The 27,087-nt window shown below is 38.8% G+C and overlaps 1 protein-coding gene across 2 annotated transcripts in view; it reads left to right on the top strand.

Moving 5' to 3' along the window:
• The first annotated feature begins 928 nt into the window (after positions 1 to 928).
• The window catches only part of LOC109035776 (probable U3 small nucleolar RNA-associated protein 11), a 32,251-nt gene continuing 6,092 nt past the window's right edge, over positions 929 to 27,087 (top strand). Inside the window, exons 1-2 of one of the 2 annotated variants that reach the window (XM_019049525.2) lie at positions 929 to 1,300; positions 21,614 to 21,912. In XM_019049525.2, coding sequence (XP_018905070.1) covers positions 1,286 to 1,300; positions 21,614 to 21,912 — 314 coding nt within the window. In that variant the 5' untranslated portion in view covers positions 929 to 1,285. The remainder of the gene's footprint in view (positions 1,301 to 21,613; positions 21,913 to 27,087) is intronic. The other variant, XM_019049526.2, reaches the window with a different exon arrangement.

The following is a 27,087-nucleotide window of genomic DNA, read 5'->3' as shown; positions in this document are numbered from 1 at the left end:
CCCTTCTAACCAACTTCTAACGCACAAAATTTCACTGCCGGCCTGCCAAAGACATAAAGACGGAGGGCTAAAAGCAAAAAATGAAGCTTCTAGAGCTTCTTTTCAATCACCTCTACTATTGGCTAGAGGATTGGCGGCGAAATTGGGACAAGTTTGAATTCAAATGTAGGGCGGGAACTGAATAAAATAATTGCGGAAACAAAGTATTTTAGGTTGATTTTTGCCCGAATCCAGGTACAAACTCATATTTTTTAAACTCTAGGTTAGTTTCCGTCCGTCGTCGACCGATTAATTTCATTTGGGAGTAACGTTGATCTAGAACTGTAACGGCCTGTTTGAACCTGCAGAACCACCATAAGCAGAAGAAAAACTAACTTTATCTGAGATTACTGCCTGTTACCGAGCAAAAGTAGGTGTATTATGTTAGGACGCAGACCGAGCTTTCTTAGTATATTCGTTTTAGGAATTTAAAATACGTTTCGAAGAAGAAATATGCAAAAATCAAGAGGACAAGTTCAAATCAAATTTCCGTTTGCCGCCATGGATTCCCGCGCTCATTTACACACTCACACAAGCGCGCAGCGTCGAACCTAGCTTCACTTTTTCCCCGTGCTTTTAGATACGAGCGCTCCGTCTTTATGTCTTTGCGGCCTGCAGATTCCAATTCTAACCAAGATGGCCAAGAATGTACAGAAATGAGCGTTCTTCCGCGAAATTGAGTATATTTATGCAAAAACTGAGTCAAACACGTGCTTTATAATGGACGGTTCGTAACAATAGTATCAGTAAATCGCTCTGGATAATTGAAATTCATAAGTTGGCTGCTCTTTTGGGCCCTAACTTTATTCGCGGAGGCATCGGTGAAGGCCTGATGGACTTTCGGAGTTACAGATGTGTCGCTACTCTCCCTATACAGGTACTCTAGAATAAAATAGTTCCGAATCACGGAATCTTGGGCTGAGCGAGAACGGCAGCACTACTAAGTACTAATTGGTACCAATAGCGTCTATAAAGGGACTCTAGTTCATAGTCGAGTAGATTCCTTGCGTTCACCTCATTCAAGACCACATTCACCTCGCCTCAGCCATTTCATTCTGATTGTAAGTGTCTCTTTCTACTGGAAACTAAGTAATTTTAAAGGTCTTTAAATGACCAGCCTCCTCTTGTGTTTTTCTTGACCAGTTACAGAACATGATGCACAGAGCCTTTTACTCTGTCTTGTTCTGTTCATATTATACTAGAATCCTTCACTACCCATGTAAATGATGCACAGACACAACGGTTGATGCACTGGCAGATGGTATGTATTAAAAGTGCTTTCTACCTGATCAAAGTAGAGTGTCAAGGTGATGGCTTCGATGGAAATGGTAGTAGAGGTGTTGTCAGCCAAGTTGACGGTTGTTTACTTTCAGTTTTCAGGCGTTTTTGCGTCACTACTTTCTACATGAAAATATCGAACTCTTGCAGAAGCAAGAACACAAGCTTAGATGAATTTTTTTAATATTTTCAAACCTTGTAACACTTTAATTTTTAGCCGCACAGAAATCACAACCACACAAAAGTCGCACATCGTAACTGATAAGTAGCTTTTTTACGATACGCTTATGAGACGGATGTTTTCAAATAGTAGCGAAGGCCGCTTTGTGCAGAGGCCAAATTTGGTAAAACGGAAAGTAAACAACTGTCAACTTAGCTGACGACGCCTCTAGCTGAACTACCAATGTCAGCGAACCTCTCAAACTCAAAAAAAGCTGTTTTTGGAACCGACCCATTCAAAACGGTTGTTTTTCAACCGCCATACTTGTGATTGGTGGAGCCATACGTATTCTGTGCTTGTGACGTGAAATGATATGACAGCCATGGTTTCTTCATCACTTGCAATGTATTTTCCCGTAAGGAAATGGCAGCCGCTTTTCAAATGCAAATATCGAGTCAATCGATATTTTTTTATTAAAATGGAAATCAGAAATGGATTCCTCGTACGTTTAAATGGTTAAAATCTTCATTATACAAATAAGAACCGACGGGATAAACCCTTTTTTTAAGGAAGACTGTAGTCAATAGGAGTTTGTTTACATCTGCTTAGTGATAACAGACATGGACATTAGCTCAATATTTGGCCATTTTCATGAGTTTTTACTTTTTTGTCACTATTTGAAGGTAAGTTTATTTTGTAAATCAATTTTTTAGTGCCTTAGGATCATGTTAAAAGCTGTAAAGGTATACTTTGTCACTTATTAATTCAGAACACACTCCGGCAGTCCAATGCTCAAACCATGGATGTTCTCTCAATGCGTGTAAATCATTCTTAACTCTTCAACAAACATCTCAATATCATTCAGAACGTTCCCACGTTTTATTAACTTATGTTATTTTAAAATCCTGTGTGTTTTAAATGTAACACTACACAGAAAAATTTATCGATAAAGTCTGGTAACCGAAGGAGGATCCTTCGTCTACTTTCCTTGCCTCCAGCTAAATCATACCGGTCTCCTCATCTCATCAGTATTGTCCAAGGTAAGTTTTTTTCATCATCAATGATTGATACTATCATTTTGGTGTCTTCAGTGAAGCATTAAAGAGTGAAATAGTAAGAAGTAACAACTTAAAAACAAAAAATCCCAAAGCCACGATGGATTGAGTAACATGACGGTAAAAATGTTCAAATCAGCACTTACTCCATCCTTGAATCTTCTCATAAATAAATCCTTCTCAGAATGTTCGTTTCCAGAATCGCTAAAAATTAGCAAAGTGTCACCTCTATTTAAACAAGGCGCCAATGAAATCTTGAGCAATTACAGACCCCTGTCCTTAGTGTCCCCCTTATCGAAGATATATGAAAAAATAGTGGTGAAGCAAATTTCTCGATTTTTAAGAAAGCATAAAATTCTCTATGAGCACCAGTACGGCTTTCGTGAATCACTCAACACAGAGGCAGCAATACAGAAATGTCATAATGTATTACTCACTGATAGAAAGAAACACAAATATTCAGTCATAGTTGCGGTTGACCTTAAAAAAGCGTTTGACACAGTTCGATTTGATCTGCTAATGTATAAACTAAAACGAATAGGATTCAGTGAGAAATTTTGTAAATGGCTGGAAAGCTACTTGGTGGGGAGGACTCAGTACGTTGAAATCCAAGTTGGTAATAAGAAATTCAAATCAAAGAAGTTGTTAGTACTGGGTGGTGTTCCACAGGGATCTGTGATTGCTGCAATTCTATTTATTTTATTTGTTAATGATATAGCTACATATTTTAAAAGGAAGATTACATTGGAAGCTCTAAAATCATTACTCTTAATCCTACTATTCGCTGATGACATCCTAATGGTTGTCCGCAGTCAATGTCTAGAGAATCTCGAAAAAGACACCTATGTACTCATGAATTACTTACTTCAATGGTGCAAAATTAACTTCCTGAATTTTAATGAAGAAAAGACAGTATTTATGCTGATACATACTAGAATTAAATGTAATTGGAACTTCAATATATTCGTGGATGAAAGGCAATTAGAAGAAGTAAACGTACTAAAATATCTTGGACTCTACCTTGATAATAAATTAAACTTTGAAATGCATTGTGACAAAATAAGATCTAAAATAGCTTCGTCAATTTTCGTCCTGAGGATGTTAAGTAAATTCTGCGATAAAAAACTTCTTCTCCTAGCCTATCACGCACTAGTCGAGTCTCATATAAATTACTGTATCAATACTTGGTCATGCGCGAGTAATAAACAGGTAGAGAAAATCTTTATTCTCCAAAAAAAATCAATCAGAACCATTCTGAAACTGAAGCAAGATACATCATGCCGAGAACACTTCATAAAAAATGAGATATTAACATTACCGGCCAAAATAATTATGAGTCACTTAAAATTACTGGCTAAAAGGCTGAAGGGAGATAAGGCAGAGACACATGGGTATGACACAAGATATCACCAATTTAGCAGTTTATCAAAGAATGACACATACCTAACAAAGGCATGGAAATTCTTTGATAAATTGCCAAATATTATACAGGAAAGCATATATAGTCCAACATTCGATAAGCTGGCCACAAGGCATTTGATTGAAAAATGCCCGTACTCAATCAATGAATTTTTGAATGTCAATGAATGAATTTAAGACGATTTGTACGTAAATATGTTTATACCTATCAGTACCTTTATTTAGAAAATGACGTTTTTGTGAAGCCAAATGTGCAAAAAGCAAAAGAATAAATAAATAAAAAAATAAAAATAATAAAATAAATAAAATAAATAAAAAAAACTGACTCGCTACATCCAGGTTTGAGCGTTGGACTGCCGGAGTGTGATCTGAATTAATAAGTGACAAAGTATACCTTTGCAGCTTTTAACATGATCCTAAGGCACTGAACAATTGACTTACAAAATAAACTTACCTTCAAATAGTGACAAAAAAGTAAAAACTCATGAAAATGGCCAAATATCGAGCTAATGTCCATGTCTGTTATCACTAAGCAGATGTAAACTATCGCCCATTGACTACAGTCTTCCTTAAAAATAGGGTTTATCCCGTCGGTTCTTATTTATCTGATGATGGTTCAAACCATTTAAACGTACGAGGAATCCATTTCTGATTTCCATTTTGATCAAAAAATTATCGATTGACTCGATATTTGCATTTGATAAGCGGCTGCCATTTCCTTACGGGAAAATACATTGTAAGTGATGAAGAAACCAGGTCTATCATATCATTTCACGTCACGAGTATGGCGGACCCGAAACGACCGTTTTGAAAATCCAAATTCTGTGGCGTTTTTAAGTAGATTTTTTGGGGGTTTCCGGTGATCAAAAAACTCCGGGAAAATTCCTGTGACATCGGGAGCCTTAAATCTTTTGATTAAAGCAATAAAAAAAATTGGTGCAACAGGCCCATTACCCACTGCAAGGCCTGTCGTACTATTTAAAAAAAAGTTCTTCCTGAATATAATTCCTAAGTTTCGTAAATATGCATGCTTTAAGCCTCCGAACTGCAGTGTTCCAACTTCACCTCCAAGTTTTAGGAGCCGTTTGGCCCGTTAAGTTCAATTTTTAGGGGCCAAATTAAATTTTTGCCTGCATATCACGGCGCATTTAGTGAAAATTTATACGCAAGATATACAGTTACAGGACTTGCGAGTCGCAGTTCGCAGCCATTACTTGGGAAAGGGAAAGGCCAAAGGAATGATATTCCGATTTAAAACCAGGAGCTTTTAGTTTACTTAAAGTTTGTTCAATTAAATAATACTTTTTCTGACTTCCTATTATGAAAAGTAGTAGAACTATGTAGAAGCACCTTATTTGAGGTCCTTAGAAACAAAAGGAGATATCAGATAAGTTAAGTATTCATTTTCTGATTTGGAGAAAACGAGTACGTTCAAGCTTCAAAATTGTATGTGATCTTAAGACTTGAAAAAATCGTATGACGTTTATCGTTCCACAAGTTGAGAAGCTTTTTCTTAAAGTTGAAATACCTCCCCCCTTTTTTTTTTTTCCAAAAATTGTACTTGCCTACTTTTTTTGGTTCTAAGGATCTCACGAGTGAATAAAATACTATTGGCTCGATGAAAATAAAATGAGAGGTGCTTTTACAAAAGTACACACTTCACTTCTTTCTTTTCTTTTTTTTTCATTTATTTTTATAACCCCCAAGGTACACTCTACTACAGGTATGGACAAACGGGGTGCGGAAGTGGCAGCGCTGAGATTATAGGCCATCGAGTGACGTCGTAAGTCGTACCGTCTTTGCCGCGCAGTTCAAAATGAGGTTCTGGTAGATCCGTCAGCTTCGATAAGCCATCAGATGAATTTAAAAAATTGATAGAACTCAAAATAACGAAAACCTCAACTGAGAACACGAAAAAATACCACGAAATTGACGAGACCCACTATGACGCGCCTTTTGTACAGAAACGTCGCCGTTTGTCCAGAAACCCAAAACTACCAAATATATACGGGAATTTTAAAATATGTATATGTTACATTATTACTTATATGGAAGAAAAATGACAATTATATAAGCAATGTGCAATTATATGTAGAAAATAATGCAAAATAATTGAAGAAAACGATTGAGAAAAGTGTCTCCTTTAGGTTAGGTGTCATCGATGTTTCGGGGATGATGTCAATTGTAAATTAAATTAAACATTTTTAGATTCAACTCAGAATGTTTACACTTACCTTCATGATGAATAAGTTTTAGTGACTAGTGTTTTTTAATTGTGACCTCGCTTTCGCCGTTTCTACCATGAATAGTATTCAGCCAACGAGGTGTAGTTCGTTGCTTTCAGCATCCAGGGTGTGTGAGACAGCCTTAGTTGCAGACCAATGGGCCTTGAGCCACCTTTGATAGAACCTCTTGTGAACATTTTTCTATGAGTACAAATTGCGTGGGTCATGAATGGATGTATCATTAGGAGAGTAATCAGTTGTTACCTCCCTTAATATCTGCTTTACGAATTGACACAAGTTCTTATAGGACGGTATCGCAGTGATACAGTAGTCCTCTCACCGTAAGGTTCCATGTAATTTTGAAGGTTTAAACAAGTTTTTCTCTGAATAGGAAAAACTTCATTTAGGCGACTTGTCCTGCAAGCCCCTCAAATGAACGATTTAATTTAATCTTCAAGGGACGTGAAGTTGCCGCAAAAGAAATAAGCCTTTAGGAAATAGTGCATGGCATCTGCGGCAAACCCCTTCCCAACATTCAGTTGTACGAAACCAACGTAATGATGGAGAAATACTTACTGTTCATGGTAGAAACGGCGAAAGCGAGGTCACAATTAAAAAACACTAGTCACTTAAACTTATTCATCATGAAGGTAAGTGTAAGCATTCTGAGTTGAATCTAAAGATGTTTAATTTAATTTACGATTGACATCATCGCCGTAACATCGATGACACCTAACCTAAAAGAGACACTTTTCTCAATCGTTTTCCTCAATTATTTTGCATTATTTTCTACATATAATTGCACATTGCTTATATAATTGTCATTTTTCTTCCATATAAGTAATAATGTAACATATATTTTAACATTCCCGTATATATTTGGTAGTTTTCGGTTTCTGGACAAACGGCGACGTTTTTGTACAAAAGGCGCGTCATAGACCCACTCTTAAAACAGAAAGTAAATAAGTTTTCAATATGGCGTCGCAGTCGTACCATTGGACGCTGCCAAATCTACGCGTTTCGACTACTCTCTAAAATTCCATTGGTCCATACCTGTAGTAGAGTGTAGAGTACCTTTATAGACCGAGTATGGCCATTCATATCTTTTTACTACAGGAAAACTGTTCCGCTTTTTGATTGGTCAACGAGTTTTTAGGCTTCATGATGCTCTTACGGCCGTAAATAAACAAACAAGATGGCGGCTCACCGTAACATCGATAAAAAGCTAAATTTGGCACAAATTTTGATTATACGGCAGTAACAATTAAAACTAGCATATCTACAAATTACACACGAAAAACACATGAAAACATTGTTAAATCGCCTTTCACCTTTATCACAGAAGGATGTAAGATGTGCATAACCTCAATCTTGCTTGCTGATAACAGCCATCTTGTTTGTTTATTTACGGCCGTAAGAACATCGTGTCAGCCTATTTTCACGTGACCAATGAAAAACCGGAACAGAAATAGCCACACTCTGTCTATAAAGGTACTCTAGTAGAGTGTACCTTGTATAACCCCCACAAATGTAACTTTGAGCTGAAGGCACCTCTCGTTCTTGTTTTGAATTTTGTATACATTTTGTTTGCTCTTATCCTGTTTAGTGAGAAGTCTGAAAAGTTAAAATAAAACACAAGAATATTATAACTGATGTTATTATGAAAGATGAGCAATGGGTTATCTTGAGAGAAAAAAATGTGAGTCATACTATGAGTCCCTAATTTTATTTTTAAGAGAGGTAAACAGTGCCCATGTGTTACGAAAGACAGTAGTGAAAAGACAGAAAACAAAAATTGGATTTTTTAACGAAATGATTCGTTTATTGAAGAAACTAAAAAGCTGAAGATGAATCGAAAAGAAACTTAACAGTTAACATATTAGAAAACAAGATTAAATATCAAAGTTGAAAAAAATTGTAAGTACCAAGTACCAACTTTATCTGAGAAAAAAAAAGTCTACTCAAAATAAGTAGTTATGAAAATAGAAACTGAAAATATTCTAAATTCTAAGAGACAAATTGAAGGTTTAAAGGGAGACAGAATAGATAGTGATTAGTAAAGCTTGAAAACTGAACCATTAAATTATATAAATTTAAATGATCAATTTGAAAACAAATTAGGAGTCATAAAGAAACTAACAAGTAACAATATATTAGCAGACAAAATTCCATTTCAAAAATTTAAAGAAAAGTTTTAGTAGTATCTACCTTATCAAAAATGGAAAAATTAACGCAAAACTAGTTAAGAAGAGGAACTAAAAATACTAGGGAGTATTTGAGAATAATAAGATTATCAGATCCGAAATTCCGAAAGTTTGAAAATTAAAAATACACCCTCCCCCCCCCCCCCCCCCCACGCTTCCTACAGTCTACGATGATTCTCGATCTGTTGAGCCGCCGCCGCGACGAGGTTCCACGCGCAACTGCTTGCTTTGCGCGTTCAGTCCAGGCTGACTGACAAAAATCTTGAGATCATCAAACCGTAATTTGGGATTGCGACAATTTTATACGGGCCACGTTTGACGCAGGGTCTTCATTTTTTAGGGGCCATGGCCGATTTTTTAGGAGCATTTGGCGACATGGCGCTCGTGGGGTTGGAACACTGCCCCGAAGACTTAGACCACCAATGAGCCGTATGCAAAAACGACGTTTTTCGCCCCCACTAAAACTTATTCAAACTTCGTCTATCAGTTACTAATAGTGGAGCGCTTCTTTCCCCAAATTTTCAGACCTCAAAAAAATTTTGGGGGGAGCTAGGGGGGGGGGGTGGAAGTCAAAACCTGTGAACCTCGATATCTTTCGAACGAAACAAGATATTGAGGTCCGGTTTAGACGAAAACTCGACTAAAATTGCATATTTTAAGATTCTATAGGTCAAAATCCCAAAATTACATTTTTAACTTAACTTATGTGCTTTTTTCAGTTTTTGAGGAAAAACAATTTCTTTTAAACACACCAAACTGAAAGAGCACAATTTTGTATTTGAACCGAAACCAGTTTTTTAAATCTCTCGTCTTTTTCCGCATCCAACGAGTGGTCATTTAAGCTGGGGAACCGAACGGTTCCGGAGTTATGATCGATTGAAGTTTCCGCTCAACGCGCGCCGACCGATTTTCGCGCGCAAAAAAGTCGGATTTGACTGTTATTAAATCAGATTGAATGTTCATACTGAGCAAAATGCATTATTAGGGACTCTTGAGGGTCGCTGAGTTCAGAAATTACAGATACTTCCAAAAAATTCACGTTTTCAAAATTGCAGCTCCGTAGCGCTATTTTAGAGGCCCACTGAGCGCCGACCGGCCGCTCAGTGGTCCTGTACGGAGCTGTAATTTTATAAACGTGAATTTTTTGGAAGTATCTGTAATTTCTGAACTCAGCGACCCTCAAGAGTCCCTAATAATGCATTTTGCTCAGTTTGAACATTCAATCTGATTTAATAACAGTCAAATCCGACTTTTTTGCGCGCGAAAATCGGTCGGCGCGCGTTGGGCGGAAACTTCAATCGATCATAACTCCGGAACCGTTCGGTTCCCCAGCTTATATGACCACTCGTTGGATGCGGAAAAATACGAGAGATTTAAAAAACTGGTTTCGGTTGAAATACAAAATTGTGCTCTTTCAGTTTGGTGTGTTTAAAAGAAATTGTTTTTCCTCAAAAACTGAAAAAAGCACATAAGTTAAGTTAAAAATGTAATTTTGGGATTTTGACCTATAGAATCTTAAAATATGCAATTTTAGTCGAGTTTTCGTCTAAACCGGACCTCAATATCTTGTTTCGTTCGAAAGATATCGAGGTTCACAGGTTTTGACTTCCACCCCCCCCCCCCTAGCTCCCCCCAAAATTTTTTGGGGGTCTGAAAATTTGGGGAAAGAAGCGCTCCAGTATTAGTAACTGATAGACGAAGTTTGAATAAGTTTTAGTGGGGGGGGGGGGGCGAAAAATGTCGTTTTTGCGTACGGCTCTTTAACCATGTGGTAAATTTTGGGGGCCTCAAATGAGCCCTCAGAGCCCAAAATTACATACATTTTCAAAAACTTCGGGTTTTCAGGGGGAACTTTTTTTTTTTAACGTTTTCTCAACAGTCGTCAACGAGTAATTCTGAAGGGCATTTCCAATTGCATAATTGACATTTTGACTGCTCAGGTGAGGGGGGGGGGGGGGCATCAGGCTTTGCTTTGCCTTTCTCACAGTTTCTGAAAACGCTTGAAAATTCCCTATCTTTAATGAATTGCTAGGGAGAGAAAAGGCGAATGAGGGTAAATTAGTAACAATAAATTGTGAGACCAAAAAAAGAAAAGAGGCGGCAAGTGAATTAAATAAATGCTTTGCACTTAGTGTAGAGAAATTACAGGAGGGTACCTATGATAGTATAAGGTGAGGAGGTGGATAAATTAATGACGGGACGGGTCGAGGAAATGTTTAGATGAAAGGGAATTAGCGGACGAAGAGGAAATTAAAGTAGTGAAAAAATAGATAAAAGATAGTAGATAGATAGATAGTAGTAGAAATTTAAGTAGAATTTAAGTAGTTTAAGTAGTAAGTAGCAATGAAGAACAGCAAGAGTGGATATCCGCTATGTAGCTGGTTAGGGAAGGATATGATTGAAGAATTTAGTAAAACTCTAGAGGTAATAGTCAATTAATCCTTGGTAGAAGGCTGTATGCTAGATGAGCTTAAGTTGGCCAATGTAACGCTGATTAAAACAATAGGGAATTTTGGTTAAGTGGAAAATCTTATAACCTAAAAATTCCTTGCCAATTGAAGTGAAGATCATAGAAGGGATAGTTGTCAAGAGATTGCAGGAGTTTCTAAAGGATATTAGCATAATGATCCTGTTGCAAACTTTTGCTGTAGCAAAACTAAGATTTGTCTCTTATAGATAATGCCTCAAAAATCACGATGAGCGCATTGGCAAAGTCTGAAATGCACTCATAACTTCACAATCTGCGTAAGAAATTTGCGGTTTTTTGAGCTACCCGCTTCAAAAACGATACTACGGCACAGGAGAACATTTTTTTAGTGGAGTCGTTCCATCGTCGGCAATATTCATCATGGCCGACGCCAATCTGCCAAAACACGTGTGATGAGACGAGATAACACCTGAACAGAATTAGACCAGATAACAATCGGCGTGTTTACGTTCATATTTTCCTCGCCCGCCTTGATTGACCCTGAACTCTCCTCGAATTACGCGCGGAACTGCGGAAGCGTCGGCCATGATGAACATTGCCGACGATGGAACGACTCCTCTAACAAAATGTTCACCTGTGCCGCAGTATCGTTTTTGAGGCGGGAAGCTCAAAAAACCGCAAATTTCTTACGCAGATTGTGAAGTTATGAGTGCATTTCAGACTTTGCCGATGCACCCATCGTGATTTTTGAGGCATCATCTATAGGAAACAACTCTTATTTTTGCTCTAGCAAAAGTTTGCAACAGGCCCATCATATGTAGATGAACAAAGGGGTCGTAAGAAAAAGATGGGACCTGAGGAGTTAATTCAAGGACCACTATTCAAATGGAGGGAAAGTAAAAAGAAAAGGGTGACTAAGGTTGCGGTGTTTCTTGATTTAAAGAGGGCTTCGGAGACTATAAATAGAATAATATTGGTTAGGAAACTGATAAAAATCGGGATTAGAGGGAAGGCGATAAAATGTATAGAAAATTATTTGAGTGATAGAAAGCAACAAGCTAAATAGGGCCAAGAAAATCGGATGAAATATGTGTAGAATTAGGAGTACCGCAGGCGAGTAGGTTAGGACCATTTCTGTTTCTGTTGTATGTAAACAAAGACATAAAGACGGAGTGCTCGTATCTAAAAGCACGGGGAAAAAGTGAAGCCTGGTTTGGAGCTGGGTGCTTGTGTGAGTGTGTAAAAGAGCGCGGGAATCCATGGCGGCAAACGGAAATTTGATTTGAACTTGTCCTCTTGATTTTTCCACATTTCTTCTTCGAAACGTATTTTAAATGCCTAAAACGAATGTATTAAGAAAGTTGGAATGGCGTCCTATTATAATACACCTACTTTTGCTCGGTAACAGGCAGTAATCTCAGATAAAGTTGGTTTTTCTTCTGCTCATGGTGGTTCTGCCGGTTCAAACAGGCCGTTACAGTCGTAGATGACCGTTACTCCCAAATGAAATTAATCGGTCGACGACGGACCAAAACTAACCTAAAGTTATAAAAATACGGGTGTGTAAGTGAATTTGGGCAAAAATCAACCTAAAATACTTTATTTCCGCAATTTTATTTAGTTCCCGCCCTACATTTGAATTTCAAACTTGTCCCGATTTCGCCGCCAATCCTCTAGCCAATAGTAGAGGTGATTGAAAAGAAACTTCATTTTTTGATTTTAGCGCTCCGTCTTTATGTCTTTGTATGTAAATGACCTAAAGGAAGTAGTGAAGGTATCTGAGGTTAGCTTATTTGCAGATGATACACTAGTATTTAATTGTGAAGGAGAAGAGAAGGTAGGAATTGATAAAAATTAATAGAGGTCTAGAGAGATTAGGTGTGTGGCTAAAAGAAAATTGGTTAATATTAAATATATCAAAAACGAAATATACTGGGTTATCCAAAAGTCACCTACCACCCCTGTAACTTTTTTCCTAATTGAGATAGAAGTTTGAAACTTTGTAAATGCGCGGACTACAAAAAGAACCGTCCCCTACTGGCCGGCAACCCCACAGAAAAACCCTGCCGCTTGCGGCAGGGTTTTTTTGTGTTTAGCGGTTGATAAAGGCTCGGGTGACCAGCCGAACCGTCCTGCATATTGTGTTTATTATTTTTAGCCTTGTTTCCCTCTGATATTTTTGGTGTCTTTTTGTCATATACAGGGTTATCCAAAAGTCACCTACCACCCCTGTAAATCTTTTCCTAATTGAGATAGAAGATTGAAACTTTGGGAATGTTCCTCGGTCTAAAGTAACAACTTCTTGGTTCCCCCAAAATTTTGGGGGGCGGTCCTCCTAAGGGGGGTGGGGACTAACTTTTTTTTTCAAATGGCAACCCCCCCTTTTGCGATACCTCATTCAAAAGATAATAAAAAAGAACATTTTTGGCGCAAACCGCTGGTCAAAATGTTGATTTTTGACAAAAGAGCGGAAATTTGGCATCTCCGTTGTTAATCGGCGGATTGGTCTCAAACTCAGAATCCGAAGGTATTTTGGGACTGTGGCATTAGTCTTCCAGAAATGTCAGTCCTTTTCAAAATGGCGGCTTAGAGCGGGAAGTGGATATTTAGGCTGCTTATCGTTAGATATGTATGAGACTTGGTATCCGGGGGTATATCGGCACTCGGCAGTATATATCGGAAGAACGAATCTTTCATTGGATTTTTGAAATTTCGACACCTTTAAAATGGTGGCGAAAAAATGACGGGAAATCCATATCGCCGGCCATAACACCGATTTTTCTACCGCATTTCAAAAATCTATTGAAATATTCATTTTTTTCGAGCTAAAAGCCACCAGAGTATCGACAGTTTCGTGCAAATCCATCGGTAAACAGCTGTGATATGAATTTCCCGTCATTTTTTTGCCGCCATTTTAAAGTCGAAATTTCAAAAATCCAATGAAAGATTCGTTCTTCTCGTGCCGATATACCCCTGGATACCAAGTCTCATTCAAATCTAACGATAAACAACCTAAATATCCACTTCCCGCTCTAAGCCGCCATTTTGAAAAGGACTGACTTTTCTTGAAAACTAATGCCAGAATCGTTTTTCTCGTCCCAAGAAACCCTTGGATTCTGAGTTTCCGATCAATCTGCCGATAAAAAACGGAGATGCCAAATTGTCCCCATTTTGAACTTTGACCGGCCGCCATTTTGTCAAAAATCAACATTTTGACCTGCGGTTTGCGCCAAAAATTTTCTTTTTTTAATATCTTTCGAATGAGGTATCACAAAAGGAGGGTGGCCGTTTGAAAAAAAAAAAGAAAAAAAAAAAAAAAAAAATTAGCCCCCGCTCTCCAAAATTTTTGGGGGACCAAAAAGTTACTTCCTTAGATCGAGGAACATTGCCAAAGTTTCGAACTTCTATCTCAATTAGGAAAAAAGTTACATGGGTGGTAGGTGACTTTTGGATAACCCTGTATGGGTTTTGAAGCAGGTAAAATGGTTTAGAGGTTTAATAAACAACGTACGTACATAAACTATATCTTGGACATACGGAGAGCTTGTCATATTGTCTGTATATATACTGTGCACAAGTGAAAAAATAAAAAATATTATTATCATTATTAATATTAATAATGTAATTCCATTCTGCGATAGTGAGATGGAATTGCCTATTTGTGCAGAAAATGGCTGCAAATATGTATTTCGGGAGAGAAAAATAATTTTTCAAGGAATTATGATTTTCTTATGACGCGATAAAGATGATAATGAGGTATGGTAGGAAGAGAAATGTCTATGGTCAAAGTTCGGAACCACGCATCTCCGTCGGGGTATTTCAGAATTTTCGCTCATATTTCGTTATTTCAAAGAGGAGCAAGCCTGCTTTATGGCTTGAGATTCATACAGAATATTCTGCATACACATGAAGAAAAGTATCCAGAGGGTTTCCGAGAAACTACATTGACTAATTTTCCAAAGATCAAATGATGTATGACAGAAAGTCTGCAAGGTCAAAAACGGAGGTACGTGGTTTCGCACTTTGGCCATGTACTAATCTTTTTTTTAAAGAAACTGACGAATTATTCCAGATAAAAAGAGAGAAAAGAGCTTGATGTAAAAACGGCTTTTCTCGCCCCCTCTGAAATTTCTTCAAACTTTGTCTATTGATTACTCATACTTGATCGCCTCTTTTCCCAAATTTTCAGACCCCCAAAAAATTTGTGGGGGGGTGGGGGAGTCAAAACCTGTGAACTTCGATATCTATCTCTCGAACAAAAAAGATATCGAGGTCCGGTTTTGACAAAACATCGTCTAAAATTTCATGCTTCAGGATTTTAAAGGGCAAAATCCCGAACTAACATTTTCAAGTTAACATATGCGCTTTCTTCAGTTTTTGAGAGTAGAAAAATTATTTTAAACAAAGGAAACACAAAGATCTCAATTTTTCATTTGAATCAAAACCAGTTTTTTAAATTGATCGTCTTTTTCCGCATCCAACGAGTGGTCCATTAAGCTGGGAAACCAAAAGATTCGAGAGTTATGGACGATTAAAGTTTCCGCCCTACGCGCGCCGACCGATTTCTGCGCGTCTAACTATGGTTCCAAAGCCGGATTTGGGTATTATTAAAACAGATTGAATGTTCAAACCGTGCGAAAGAAGTTTTTAGGGATGCTTGAGGGTCGCTGAGTTCAGAAATTACAGATACTTTAAAAAAATTCACTTTTTTAAAATTACAGCTTCGGAGCCTTCTATAGAGGCCCACCGAGCGCCGACCGACCGACCGGCCGCTCAGTGGACCTCTCAAGTTGCACTACGGAAAAAGTGAATTATTTGGAAGTATTCGTACTTTCTAAATTCCAGCATCTCCAAAAACTTCTTTCGCACGGTTTGAACATTCAATCTGTTTTAATAACACCCAAATCCGGCTTTGGAACCATAGTTGGACGCGCAAAAATCGGTCGGCGCGCGTAGGGCAGAAACTTTAATCGTCCATAACTCTCGAACCCTTTGGTTCCCCAGCTTAATGGACCACTCGTTGGATGCGGAAGAAAACGATCAATTTAAAAAAAACTGGTTTTGATCCAAATAAAAAATCGAGATCTTTGTGTATCCTTGGTTTAAAATAATGTTTCTAGTCTCAAGAACTGAAAAAAGCACGTATGTTAACTTGAAAATGTTAGTTCGGGATTTTGCCCTTTAAAATCCTGGAGTATGAAATTTTAGACGATTTTTTGTCCAAACCGGACCTCGATATCTTTTTTTGTTCGAGAGATAGATATCGAAGTTCACAGGTTTTGACTCCCCCCCCCCCCACAAATTTTTTGGGGGTCTGAAAATTGGGAAAAGAGGCGATCAAGTACGAGTTATCAATAGACAAAGTTTGAAGAAATTCCTGAGGAGGGGGGGGGGGCTGCGAAAAAAACCGTTTTTGCAATAAGCTCTTTGAGGAATACGAAGTTTCGATGGACATTTACACGTCTCACAGTGCAGTGTCCTTATGGCGCGTAGGGACAAAAATCATAGCTCGCAGACAAAAGCACATAGAGAGATGAAATTTGGTATGAGAGGTCTTGAACATATAGACTATCGTTAGATGAGGTCAAATTTTGTTAATGACACTTTGGGGCGGGAGGAGGGGGGTGGGAGCACTGATACTTGAAGGCGAGTGGTTGGGCAGTAGAGACCGAACTCATAGCTGAAACACAGAAAGACATAAAAAAGTGAAAACCACGTATACATATGTGCTATTGTCGGATGGGGTCAAAATTTCATAATGACACTTGTGGCGGGGTGAGAGGGGCGGAAGCAGAGATACTTGAAGACGTGCGTTTGGGCGGTAGTGACAAACATTTTAGTCCGAAGTCTGTAGCACATACAGAAGTGAAATTTGGGTGCGACCTCTTCTACCGATAGGCCATCGTTAGATGAGGTCAAATTTTTTAAATGACACTTGCGGCGGGGAGGGGTGGAGCGGCCACAAAGTTACTAAATAGTGAGCGTTCGGGCGGTAGGAACCGAACTCGTAGCTCAAAGACGGGTGGACATAGAGATGGAAAATTTGACGTGAGACCAGAGACCCCCTATTTATTTATTTATTTATTTTATAATTTGTACAATTGAGCCTCTGGCTGAGGCTATGGCACACGTCATATTTGGTACATGGTGAACAGTTACAGCGATATACATAAGGTACAAGGTTTAAATTTTACTAGCCTACAAGTTCGTCAAGATTATAGAAGGCTTTTTCGATTAAGAAAGCACGCAGCCCCTTAAAAAACGATGTTAGATCAGCATTACGAAAGTGTAGCTTCACACTCCAAGGCAGTGCGTTGAACATCTGTATTGCCGAAAATTTGACATCCTGCTCAGTCCGTCTCAATCGAATCATTTTATTAGGGATGTTCTTATGCCTACTGTTGTAATGATGATTGGGCAGGAGGTCAGAAGGCAAAATAAGAGCACTGGAGATGGCAAATTTCAGGCAATCCCAGATGTACAGGGAGGTTAGGGTAAACAATTTATATTTAACAAAGATCGGGCGGCAGTGTGAGTTATGAGGAAGATTGAAAATGGTTCTGATAATTTTTTTCTGCATGACAAACACTTGATCAACACTAGAGCCTCGCCCCCACAGAAGAAGCCCATATCGCATATGAGACACTATGTGAGCGTGATAGAAAGCGAGACAGCAGCTCAAGGTGGAAATTCTGGAAAGGTTGCGAATGGCCCAAGAGGCCCTTGATAGTTTTGACACAACCATGTCGGTCTGTCGTTGCCACGTTAGACCTGCATCAATATGAATGCCAAGAAATTCTATGGAACTTTCCAATTTTACGCTTAAATTATCACCTAACATACAAATGGGTTCTGGCAATGAAGAGGTAGTTCTAGGGGATACAGAATAAAGAATTGCTTGAGTTTTCTTTTGATTGACAAGGAGGCCATTTGCCTCAAACCACATACAGGCCTGCTCATAGACTTCACGAGCTTTTAGCTTAACATCGCCATCTGTAATTACAGCGGAAGTATCATCGTCATATAATAAAATGGGATGAGTAACGTTGGAAGGGAGGTTATATAGTCTATCGATTTATATAGTCTATCGTTAGATGGGATTAAAGTCTTAAAGCAGCACCTGGAGGGGGGGGGGAGGGCTGTAACAATTATAGTAAGATCGATTCTGGTCGGAAAAAGACGGTCATGGCACATTCCCCATGATTTGATCTGAAATTACTGGTTAACAACAGGCCGTGTTACCTTTACTCAGATTAAACCTTTTTAACACGTATTATAATTTTTTTTTTAAATTTTTGTGTGAGAAAAAAGTCGCAAAGACAAAAAAATGCTAAAAAACTGTGATTATCCGAGGGATAATCGGCTATTCCGAAAAATTGGAGGACGATGCGGAAAGACGGATAGAATTTTCGGAGGGAGGGGGGTATATATTAGAGTTTTGTATACATAAAATGAACATCATGTCTAATAACCACATGTGTATGTAACTTTTTTTTTCTTTATCGGAAAGGAATCGTGAAGTTCGCCTTAAACAGGGGCCAATATGCAGTTCAACGAGTATACCCGATTCCCGACTTGAGGTCACAAAAATGACGATTCCGTCGATTTGGGGCAGTTTGTGGCTTAAAACTAAGCATATTCTGAATCTAGAGGGTATTATGAACAACATATCAGAAAATTGCGTTGATATATTTTTTGATCTATGTTTAAAGACACGATCATAAGCCAATATGCCGCTCATTGCGCGCCTGAGCCCTGACTTGAGGTCACAAAAATGACGATTCCGTCGATTTGGGGCAGTTTGTGGCTTAAAACTAAACATATTCTGAATCTAGAGGGTATTTTGAACAACATATCAAAAAATTTCGTTGATATATTTTGATGTATTTTTTTAATTTCTGTTTAAAGATATCATCACATCTCATTTATCGATCACGTGGTTGATTTCTGACATGAAAGAACGAACGCCATATTTGTCATTAAAGAGGTCCAATTGAGTAGAAATCAAATAGATTATGGATTTGAAACATCATTCCAACAACTTATCAAAAAACACGGCTGAACTCATGCATGCACACTGGCTCTCTTTGGTTTCACGTATGGCTCTTATAAAAACAAGCCAATATGCCGCTCAGTGCGCGCATAAGCCCTGACTTGAGGTCACAAAAATTACGATTCCGTCTATTTGGGGCACTTTGGGGCTAAAAACTAAACATATTCTGAATCTGGAAGTTATTCGGAACAACATATCAAGAAATTGCGTTGATATATTTTGATATATTTTTTTAATCTACTTTTGAAGATGCGTACATGGAATAAATCGAATTTTTGGCATCATCAACGGAAGACCGGACTGAGAGGCCCTTAATTTAAGAATTTAAAATGATCAACATAGTTTTTGTATAGACAAACATACCTTTTACCTAAATATTCTGCCTTGTTCCGTTCTGAGTAGGGTAATATCAGTTATCACCCGTCATAACACATGATGCCCGCTGCTGGATCTCCGCTACTTGTGCATCCGCGCAGGTTCCGTGATTTCCCCTCCCCCTCCCTCCCCTTCAATAGCATTTTCATGTCAAGAAACTACGAATTTTTTCTTCCCATCCATCCATTTCTTCAATCCAGCGGTCATTTTTATTGTGCGACAAAGTCGAATTTTCGATTTTTGTCCATAGGACACTGCACTGTGGTCTCCTATCATTGAGGTGTCCTCATATGAGTGTGCGCTCGCTCCATGTTGGCGAAAGATCGCTCTTTTAATTTCTCATGCGAAGCTAATTTTCCGCCCCGAACTGCCATGACAGCGAAGAGAGCCGTAAGTGCAAAAATGAAGTTTTGAGAAAACGGGCTCAGAAGCATCTTACAAGATCATTTTATTGAAAGAAGCCTCCGTTCTGCGTCAAATTGCCACTAATCGTCCGGAAGACTCCTAGAAATCGTATGGATGATTAAAAATCGACTGATTTTATTTCCATCCCATAAAGAGGGTATTTTTCATTTTCATGCTAGGTTCTTGTTGGGCAAGACAGCCGTAAGTGCTATCTTCTGCATGCTTTCGTGGTTGCGTTTAGGACGCACAACATACACATTTTCAGGTTCGAAATTGGCAGAAGAGGGCGGCACTTTACTGGAAAGCTCTGTTTTCATTGGCTCTCTTGCACCTACGGCTGTCTTGAAAAAAACTGTGTCATTTTTTGTGCAATTACGGCTTTTCATACGTCTCGTTTTCATTAAATTAGGATGAATTTTGCTGTTTTAGTTGTCTCAGTAATTTCATCTAAAAGAGTTTAGACAAATTTTGAAGAAAACTCGATTTCGAAAATTTTGCACTTACGGCTCTTTTCGCTATCACGGCAGCAAAGTTGCCCATGATTTTCAGAGAGGAGTGAGACGACCCACCCGGAGATATGCCGCAGTCACACGCTGAATTTAGCAGCTGAATGTGGAAGTCAACAGTCATCGCTCAACTGCTGAAATTTAGCAAATTCGAGTTATTTTCATCCAGATGTGTATCAAATCTACTCGAATAGTTCAGACAAATTCAACATTAGTCCGATGGCTGCTGAGAATCGTTGCTGAATTTTGCGCGTGACGCGCAAAATTCAGGCATCGAGCCGATGACTCCCACATTCAAGCCACATTCAGCCTGTGATTGCGGCAATAGCATCAAACCGAAGGGGAAGTCAGTGCCACGCCACTGCCGCCGCGCATGTTGACAAGACTTTGGTCTTCTGTTTATCATGCAAATAGTTTTTCCCTTATTTTTTTTTACACTCTCATTCTTTCTCTCTTCTCTTTTTCTAAACAAATAAAAAATAAATGAATAAATATCCGAAATTTGCCGCCGCCCGGTGCTATTGCACCGTTGGTCCTCCTTCAAATGTGATCCTGTACCTTCACGAAGTGTTCTAATAGTTCTTGCCTGGTAGCTTCATCTATCTAAGAGAATGACGCAATCATCTTTAGACTTGAGGCTGAATTTGTCGGTCCTTCCATTGGTAAGACTTAAATGGACCGCGTTAAACAGAAAGGAACCAAGCCACATCAGCTATTGCCAAATTTAATTGGGCGAATTAATTTTTTACATGAAAACGCTTGGGCGGATTTGGGTGCAAATTTCAGTGAATTTTCTCTATAATACGAAGCAAATTCCTTAAAGTTTTCAAAGGAGTCCGCACTAACATTCTCTCGTAAAAAATTGACTTGCCCAGTTAAATTTGGCAATAGCTGATGTGGCTTGGTTCCTTTCTGTTAAACGCGGTCCAAATGTAAGTACTAGAGACGAGTCGTGAGTGCAATTAAGGTCGTCTTGGCATCTCTGATGGGCTGATGCTGCGGTTTGGGCTCATCGACGGATGTTGAATCTCATCTCCATGTCAAAGTGCCGACCAAATTCGGGCCCAGGATTGGATAGAAGCTCATTACTGATTCTTACATTTTTTAAGTTTCGAAAACAAGAAAAGTTTACTAATTTTGCTCGAAAAACACTGATAAGCTCTTTCTGTGTTATGTAGATTTTCCTGTCTACAAAACAGGTTCTGACCCAGTCCTGGCCTAATGATGCTCAATTGCTCATGCCATTCCTTTTTAATTTTTCAAAACTTTAATTTTTTTTTCTTCAAAATTTTATTTTCTAATGCACATACTAGGTAGGTATATTTTCCAATACTTTAACTTCAGCCTTTCTTACATTCTCTTTCCGGCAATACAGCAGCGACCTGTTGTCCACAAAAAAAGGATACTTAGAATTGAGAGTTTCTTTTAACAAGATTCCTCTTTTTATGTCTGAAAATATCTTACAGGCCATGTCATCTTGGAAAAAGGTTGCTAAACTTCGACAAACGCCACATCGAGAAAGACACCAGCCGGAAGAGCGCTCTAATTTAGGTCTCTTACACAAACAGAAGGACTACCAGGCTCGAGCTAAGAATGCAAACGAGAAAAAACGAGCTTTGAAGCTGTTGCATCGAAAAGCTTTAGACAAAAATCCAGATGAGTTTTACTTCCATATGATAAACTCAAAGGTTCAAGATGGCGAACACATCGAATTCAGTAAGGATAATGAGTACACAGATGAACAGATCAAACTGATGCAAACCAGGTTAGTAATTCATGATTCTAAACTGAGGACGTTACTAAACATGTAAAATCTGCATTTTTCGTGAAGCATCTGACATTTAGTCCAGGCGTAAGTGTTCATTTTTTAACTCCCGTGGGATCGTTCGTGGTACAAGTTGGCGGCATAGCTTGATCTCTTCGTTTTTATGCCCTGGAGCAAAATTTCGATACTACCATTTTAAAATAATCTTTCTCTCTCTGCCTTTTTTCATGGGAGCCGATTCGGATCGTGAGATGGGAGCCAACTCGGCAACCCCCCACCCCCTCCCCTTCTCCTAGAGGGGGTCTCATTGAATTGCAACGGTTCAAACTTTCACCCCACAATATATTTCTTTATAAATTAAAAGTGCATGCCATACCTCGAAAAGGAGGAGTAACGTTTTGGGCCTTTTCCGGCCCCACCTGGATTTTGCTAAATGTTTCATATTTTCAAAGTACTAGTCTTAGGTAGACTCTGTGCCAAATATTAGACCGAACGGAGCCCATGCAAGGGCGCAGCAGCGCCTCAAACCCAAAAGCCTGGAATCGAAAAACAATTATTTTCGTTGACTTTTTCGACTGTTATCACTCTACCAGCTCATGATTCCTATGTATTTTTTTGCGTACTTTTCGTTTCTGGCCTTATCAAAGGCCTCCGATAAATTTTAAGGGGCCTTATGGCCCATTGTTGCCATTTTTGGCCCATTTTTAGGGATTTTTTCCATTTAACACATTCAAAACTCAATTTAATCCAAAAACTGTGTACATTTTTAAAAAGTACGTAAAAAAATGAATAAAAAATGTTTAGTAAAATTTTTTCCTATGTTGCCAAATTTCCGAGAAAATTGGTCCCAAAGTGTCAAAAACGGCAAAAAATCGATAAATCGCCGCGTCTAAGGTTCAAGAAAGTGGAGTACATTTTTCATACTGTACCAGATAACAGCTCTTATCCATCCATACAACATACTAAAATATCATAGTTGTACCTGGATTCCCACGATGTGAAAATTGACCGAGATGTCGATTTTAGCGGCCTTTTTATACTTGAAGGCAGCTCTTTTGAATGTTTTTCGACCTTAGTCACCCTCTATGGGTGTGTACTATATGTATTTTTCTACGTACTTTTCATATCTGGCCATAAAAATGGCTTCCTGTGAATTTTAAAAGGCCTAACGGTCCATTGTTGCCAATTTTCACCAATTTTTAGGGGTTTTTTCAAGTTTACGTGTTTGAAACTTAATTTAATCTAGAAACCGTGTACAATTTCGGAAAGAACGTAAAAAAATACATAAAAATGTGATTTGTACCTTTTCCCTGCGTTGCCAAATTTTCGAGAAAAATCGTCCTGAAGCGCCAAAAACGCCAAAAATTGGATGAATTATCACGTCGAAGGTTCCAGAAAGTGAATTATGACATTCATGCGGATCGTGGGACACTTTCTCCACGCATTTTCTGTTGTTCGGTACATTTGGCCTGTAGCAAGCATCTTGAGAACCAAGGATTATCTCGAGGTTACAGGAATAAAGAGGTGAACTGGAGTGAAGGATAAAGTAAAAGCACCTTGAGGGCCCGTTTTGTCACGTTCATCTGCGCCATTACATGTTCCTTGAGATGCATTGCAATTTTCCATTTTCGATGCGTTATTTGTAGTGAAAGAAAACTTGAAATTCACTTCCTGGAACCTTCGACGTGATAATTCATCCAATTTTTGGCGTTTTTGGCGCTTCAGGACGATTTTTCTCGAAAATTTGGCAACGCAGGGAAAAGGTACAAATCACATTTTTATGTATTTTTTTACGTTCTTTCCGAAATTGTACACGGTTTCTAGATTAAATTAAGTTTCAAACACGTAAACTTGAAAAAACCCCTAAAAATTGGTGAAAATTGGCAACAATGGACCGTTAGGCCTTTTAAAATTCACAGGAAGCCATTTTTATGGCCAGATATGAAAAGTACGTAGAAAAATACATATAGTACTCACCCATAGAGGGTGACTAAGGTCGAAAAACATTCAAAAGAGCTGCCTTCAAGTATAAAAAGGCCGCTAAAATCGACATCTCGGTCAATTTTCACATCGTGGGAATCCAGGTACAACTATGATATTTTAGTATGTTGTATGGATGGATAAGAGCTGTTATCTGGTACAGTATGAAAAATGTACTCCACTTTCTTGAACCTTAGACGCGGCGATTTATCGATTTTTTGCCGTTTTTGACACTTTGGGACCAATTTTCTCGGAAATTTGGCAACATAGGAAAAAATTTTACTAAACATTTTTTATTCATTTTTTTACGTACTTTTTAAAAATGTACACAGTTTTTGGATTAAATTGAGTTTTGAATGTGTTAAATGGAAAAAATCCCTAAAAATGGGCCAAAAATGGCAACAATGGGCCATAAGGCCCCTTAAAATTTATCGGAGGCCTTTGATAAGGCCAGAAACGAAAAGTACGCAAAAAAATACATAGGAATCATGAGCTGGTAGAGTGATAACAGTCGAAAAAGTCAACGAAAATAATTGTTTTTCGATTCCAGGCTTTTGGGTTTGAGGCGCTGCTGCGCCCTTGCATGGGCTCCGTTCGGTCTAATATTTGGCACAGAGTCTACCTAAGACTAGTACTTTGAAAATATGAAACATTTAGCAAAATCCAGGTGGGGCCGGAAAAGGCCCAAAACGTTACTCCTCCTTCAAAGAATGTGCGTCAAATAACAAGAAGACTTCAAAATGTCGAAAAAACTGAACCCAATTAACCTGGGGAAATTCTGGGTCGAACAAGAGCTTGATGGGGCCTCATGATAAACTCAGGCATACTTGTGACGTTTGCTTTTTAATTTTGATACTTAAAAATGTTTTTTTTTTTTTAATTTTTCCCCACTAATATTAGAATATTACTGTTTTTTGTTTAAAAGTTTTTTTAAATTAGCCAAGGTATAGTAGAAACCCTCTTACAATAATGCATACTCGGAATCGGAAAACTCGGCGCAGTTGAAATTAAATTGAGTATTTGTTGTTGTTTATGCAAAGAAGAATATCAAAAAACCTAAAAAGCCAATAATGCACCTTTTCAGTAGTGATTCAATGACTTTCATTTAGAATTAAACGTTTCGGACGCCTGAAAGCTGAAATGTTTAGGCAGTATAAAATAACTTTTGAAAATTGTAATCTAGAATTCTAATTCGCACCAAGTCTTCTATTCAATGAGCTAAACACACGATAATCGATGCGAACCATCAGCAGCATTGCTACTACCAATGTGGCGCTTACTGAAGCCTAACGATACCCCTCAAAAAAGCTCTAAAACGATCAGGGCCGATTTTCCATTTAAAGATCCCGCGCAATGAGATCGCCGGATCTCTAGACGCGGCATTCTCACATTACTACCAGGTTGCCGCACCATTTTAACCTTTCGCCCTGTTTCATTGGGAAGTAGCTAAGACATAAAGTAGGGATCTAGAAGCAATGTGAGAACTTGTATACCCCTTCTTACGGCACACTCCAACCAATCTCCAACTAACTCTGGCAATCTCCTAACCAAGGCAGCCAATGAGAGTTCCGGATCGTGGACTAGTCGGAACGGAGCGCTAAATGGACTAGTCCCGTCGCGCAGAGCATTAGGTATGGGGGAATATGAATCTTGCGTAGTCTAAAGAACAGTAAGTTTTCCCGCCATATGAGACCTTCACTTCAAGCTCGATTATTTCATCGAGGAAAATTAATATCCCGTTGAAAGTTTTAGACCACATACTTTATCACGCTGTTAATGCATTTCATCCGTAAAAACTTTTCATTCCTCCTCTCACAAAGAGAACTTGCGCGTAGAAAAACGGGATTTCCCCATCAGAATACGCGACGATGTTTCCCGCCACGCACAATTTGTCCAGCACGCACGTCTTGTGTGGAGGTATCCACTTTGCTTCTAAATCGAGATCCCTAATGACAAGTTTCTCGGAACTCAACAATGGGCGAGCAGGGAGAGGGAGAGAGCGTATCTCTGCTAAAAGTTTCCGCTGGAAAATGACATGTAATCACGCGGGCCCCCAGGCGATTGGCACAAGGCGATTTGAATTCCCGCTATGCACGACTAGTCCACGGCTATATTGTGCGAGTACCCACCTTGCCTCTAGATACCATAAAGACGGAGCGTTGGAAGAAAAAAATGATGCAAATTCATGGAAACTCTCCTATTGGCTGGAGGATTGGCGGCGAAATCGGGACAAGTTTGAAATTCAAATTCAGGGCGGGAACTGAATTAAATTGCGTAAACAAAGTATTCTAGGTTGATATTTGCTCAAATTCACTTACCCACTTATATTTTTTTAACTTTAGGCAAGTTTTGGTTCGTCGTCGACCGATTAATTTCATTCACCCACATCACTCATCACTCATCATTTCATTTCACTTACCCACTTATATCTTTTTAACTTTACGTTATTTCTGGTCCGTCATCGACCGATTAATCTCATTTAGGAGTAACGGTCATCTAGGACTGTAACGGCCTGTTTGAACCGGCAGGACCACCTTATCAAAATAAAAACCAACTTTATCTGAGATCCTTGCTTGTTACCGAGCCAAATCAGGTTTTTTATAAAAAGTCACCCTCATAACTTTATTCATTTGTTCGTTTGAAGCATTTAAAACGAGGTTAGAGCAAGATATGTGCAAAAATCAAGAACAGAAGTTCCGAACAAATTTCCGTTCGTCGCCATGGATTCCCGCGCCTACTTACACACTCACACAAACGAAGAGCGCCAGGGCTGCATCACTTCTTCCGCGTGTTAGTAGATACGAGTGCTCAGTTCTTATGTCGTTGGGCAGTAGAGGAATCACAAATAGGACTGGCCATGCTGTTGAGGATTCCGGATGCCTGCGACTCCGAAAAACTTAAATTACGCGGCGCGCTATTTTGATTCGCTTCTAAGGCACATGGTATGAGTGCAGTCTACATCAGTTACCTAGCATGAAATCAGTAACCGCGCCTGGGAGCTATACATAACCCATTCCCCCCGGATGTTCCCGTTTACAAACAGGTGTGTTGTAAAATTTTGCTAGAGCAAAAGAAGAGTTGTTTCCTGTAGATAATGCCTCAAAATCACGATGAGCGCATCGGCAAAGTCCGAAATGCACTCATAACTTCACAATCTGCGTAAGAAATTTACGGTTTCTTGAGCTACCCGCTTCA

The sequence above is a fragment of the Bemisia tabaci genome, chromosome 1 (genome assembly GCF_918797505.1).
Source record: "Bemisia tabaci chromosome 1, PGI_BMITA_v3".
NCBI classification, from domain to species: domain Eukaryota; kingdom Metazoa; phylum Arthropoda; class Insecta; order Hemiptera; family Aleyrodidae; genus Bemisia; species Bemisia tabaci.
Note: the sequence above shows the minus strand (reverse complement) of the source record. Positions and strands in the feature narration are given on the sequence as shown.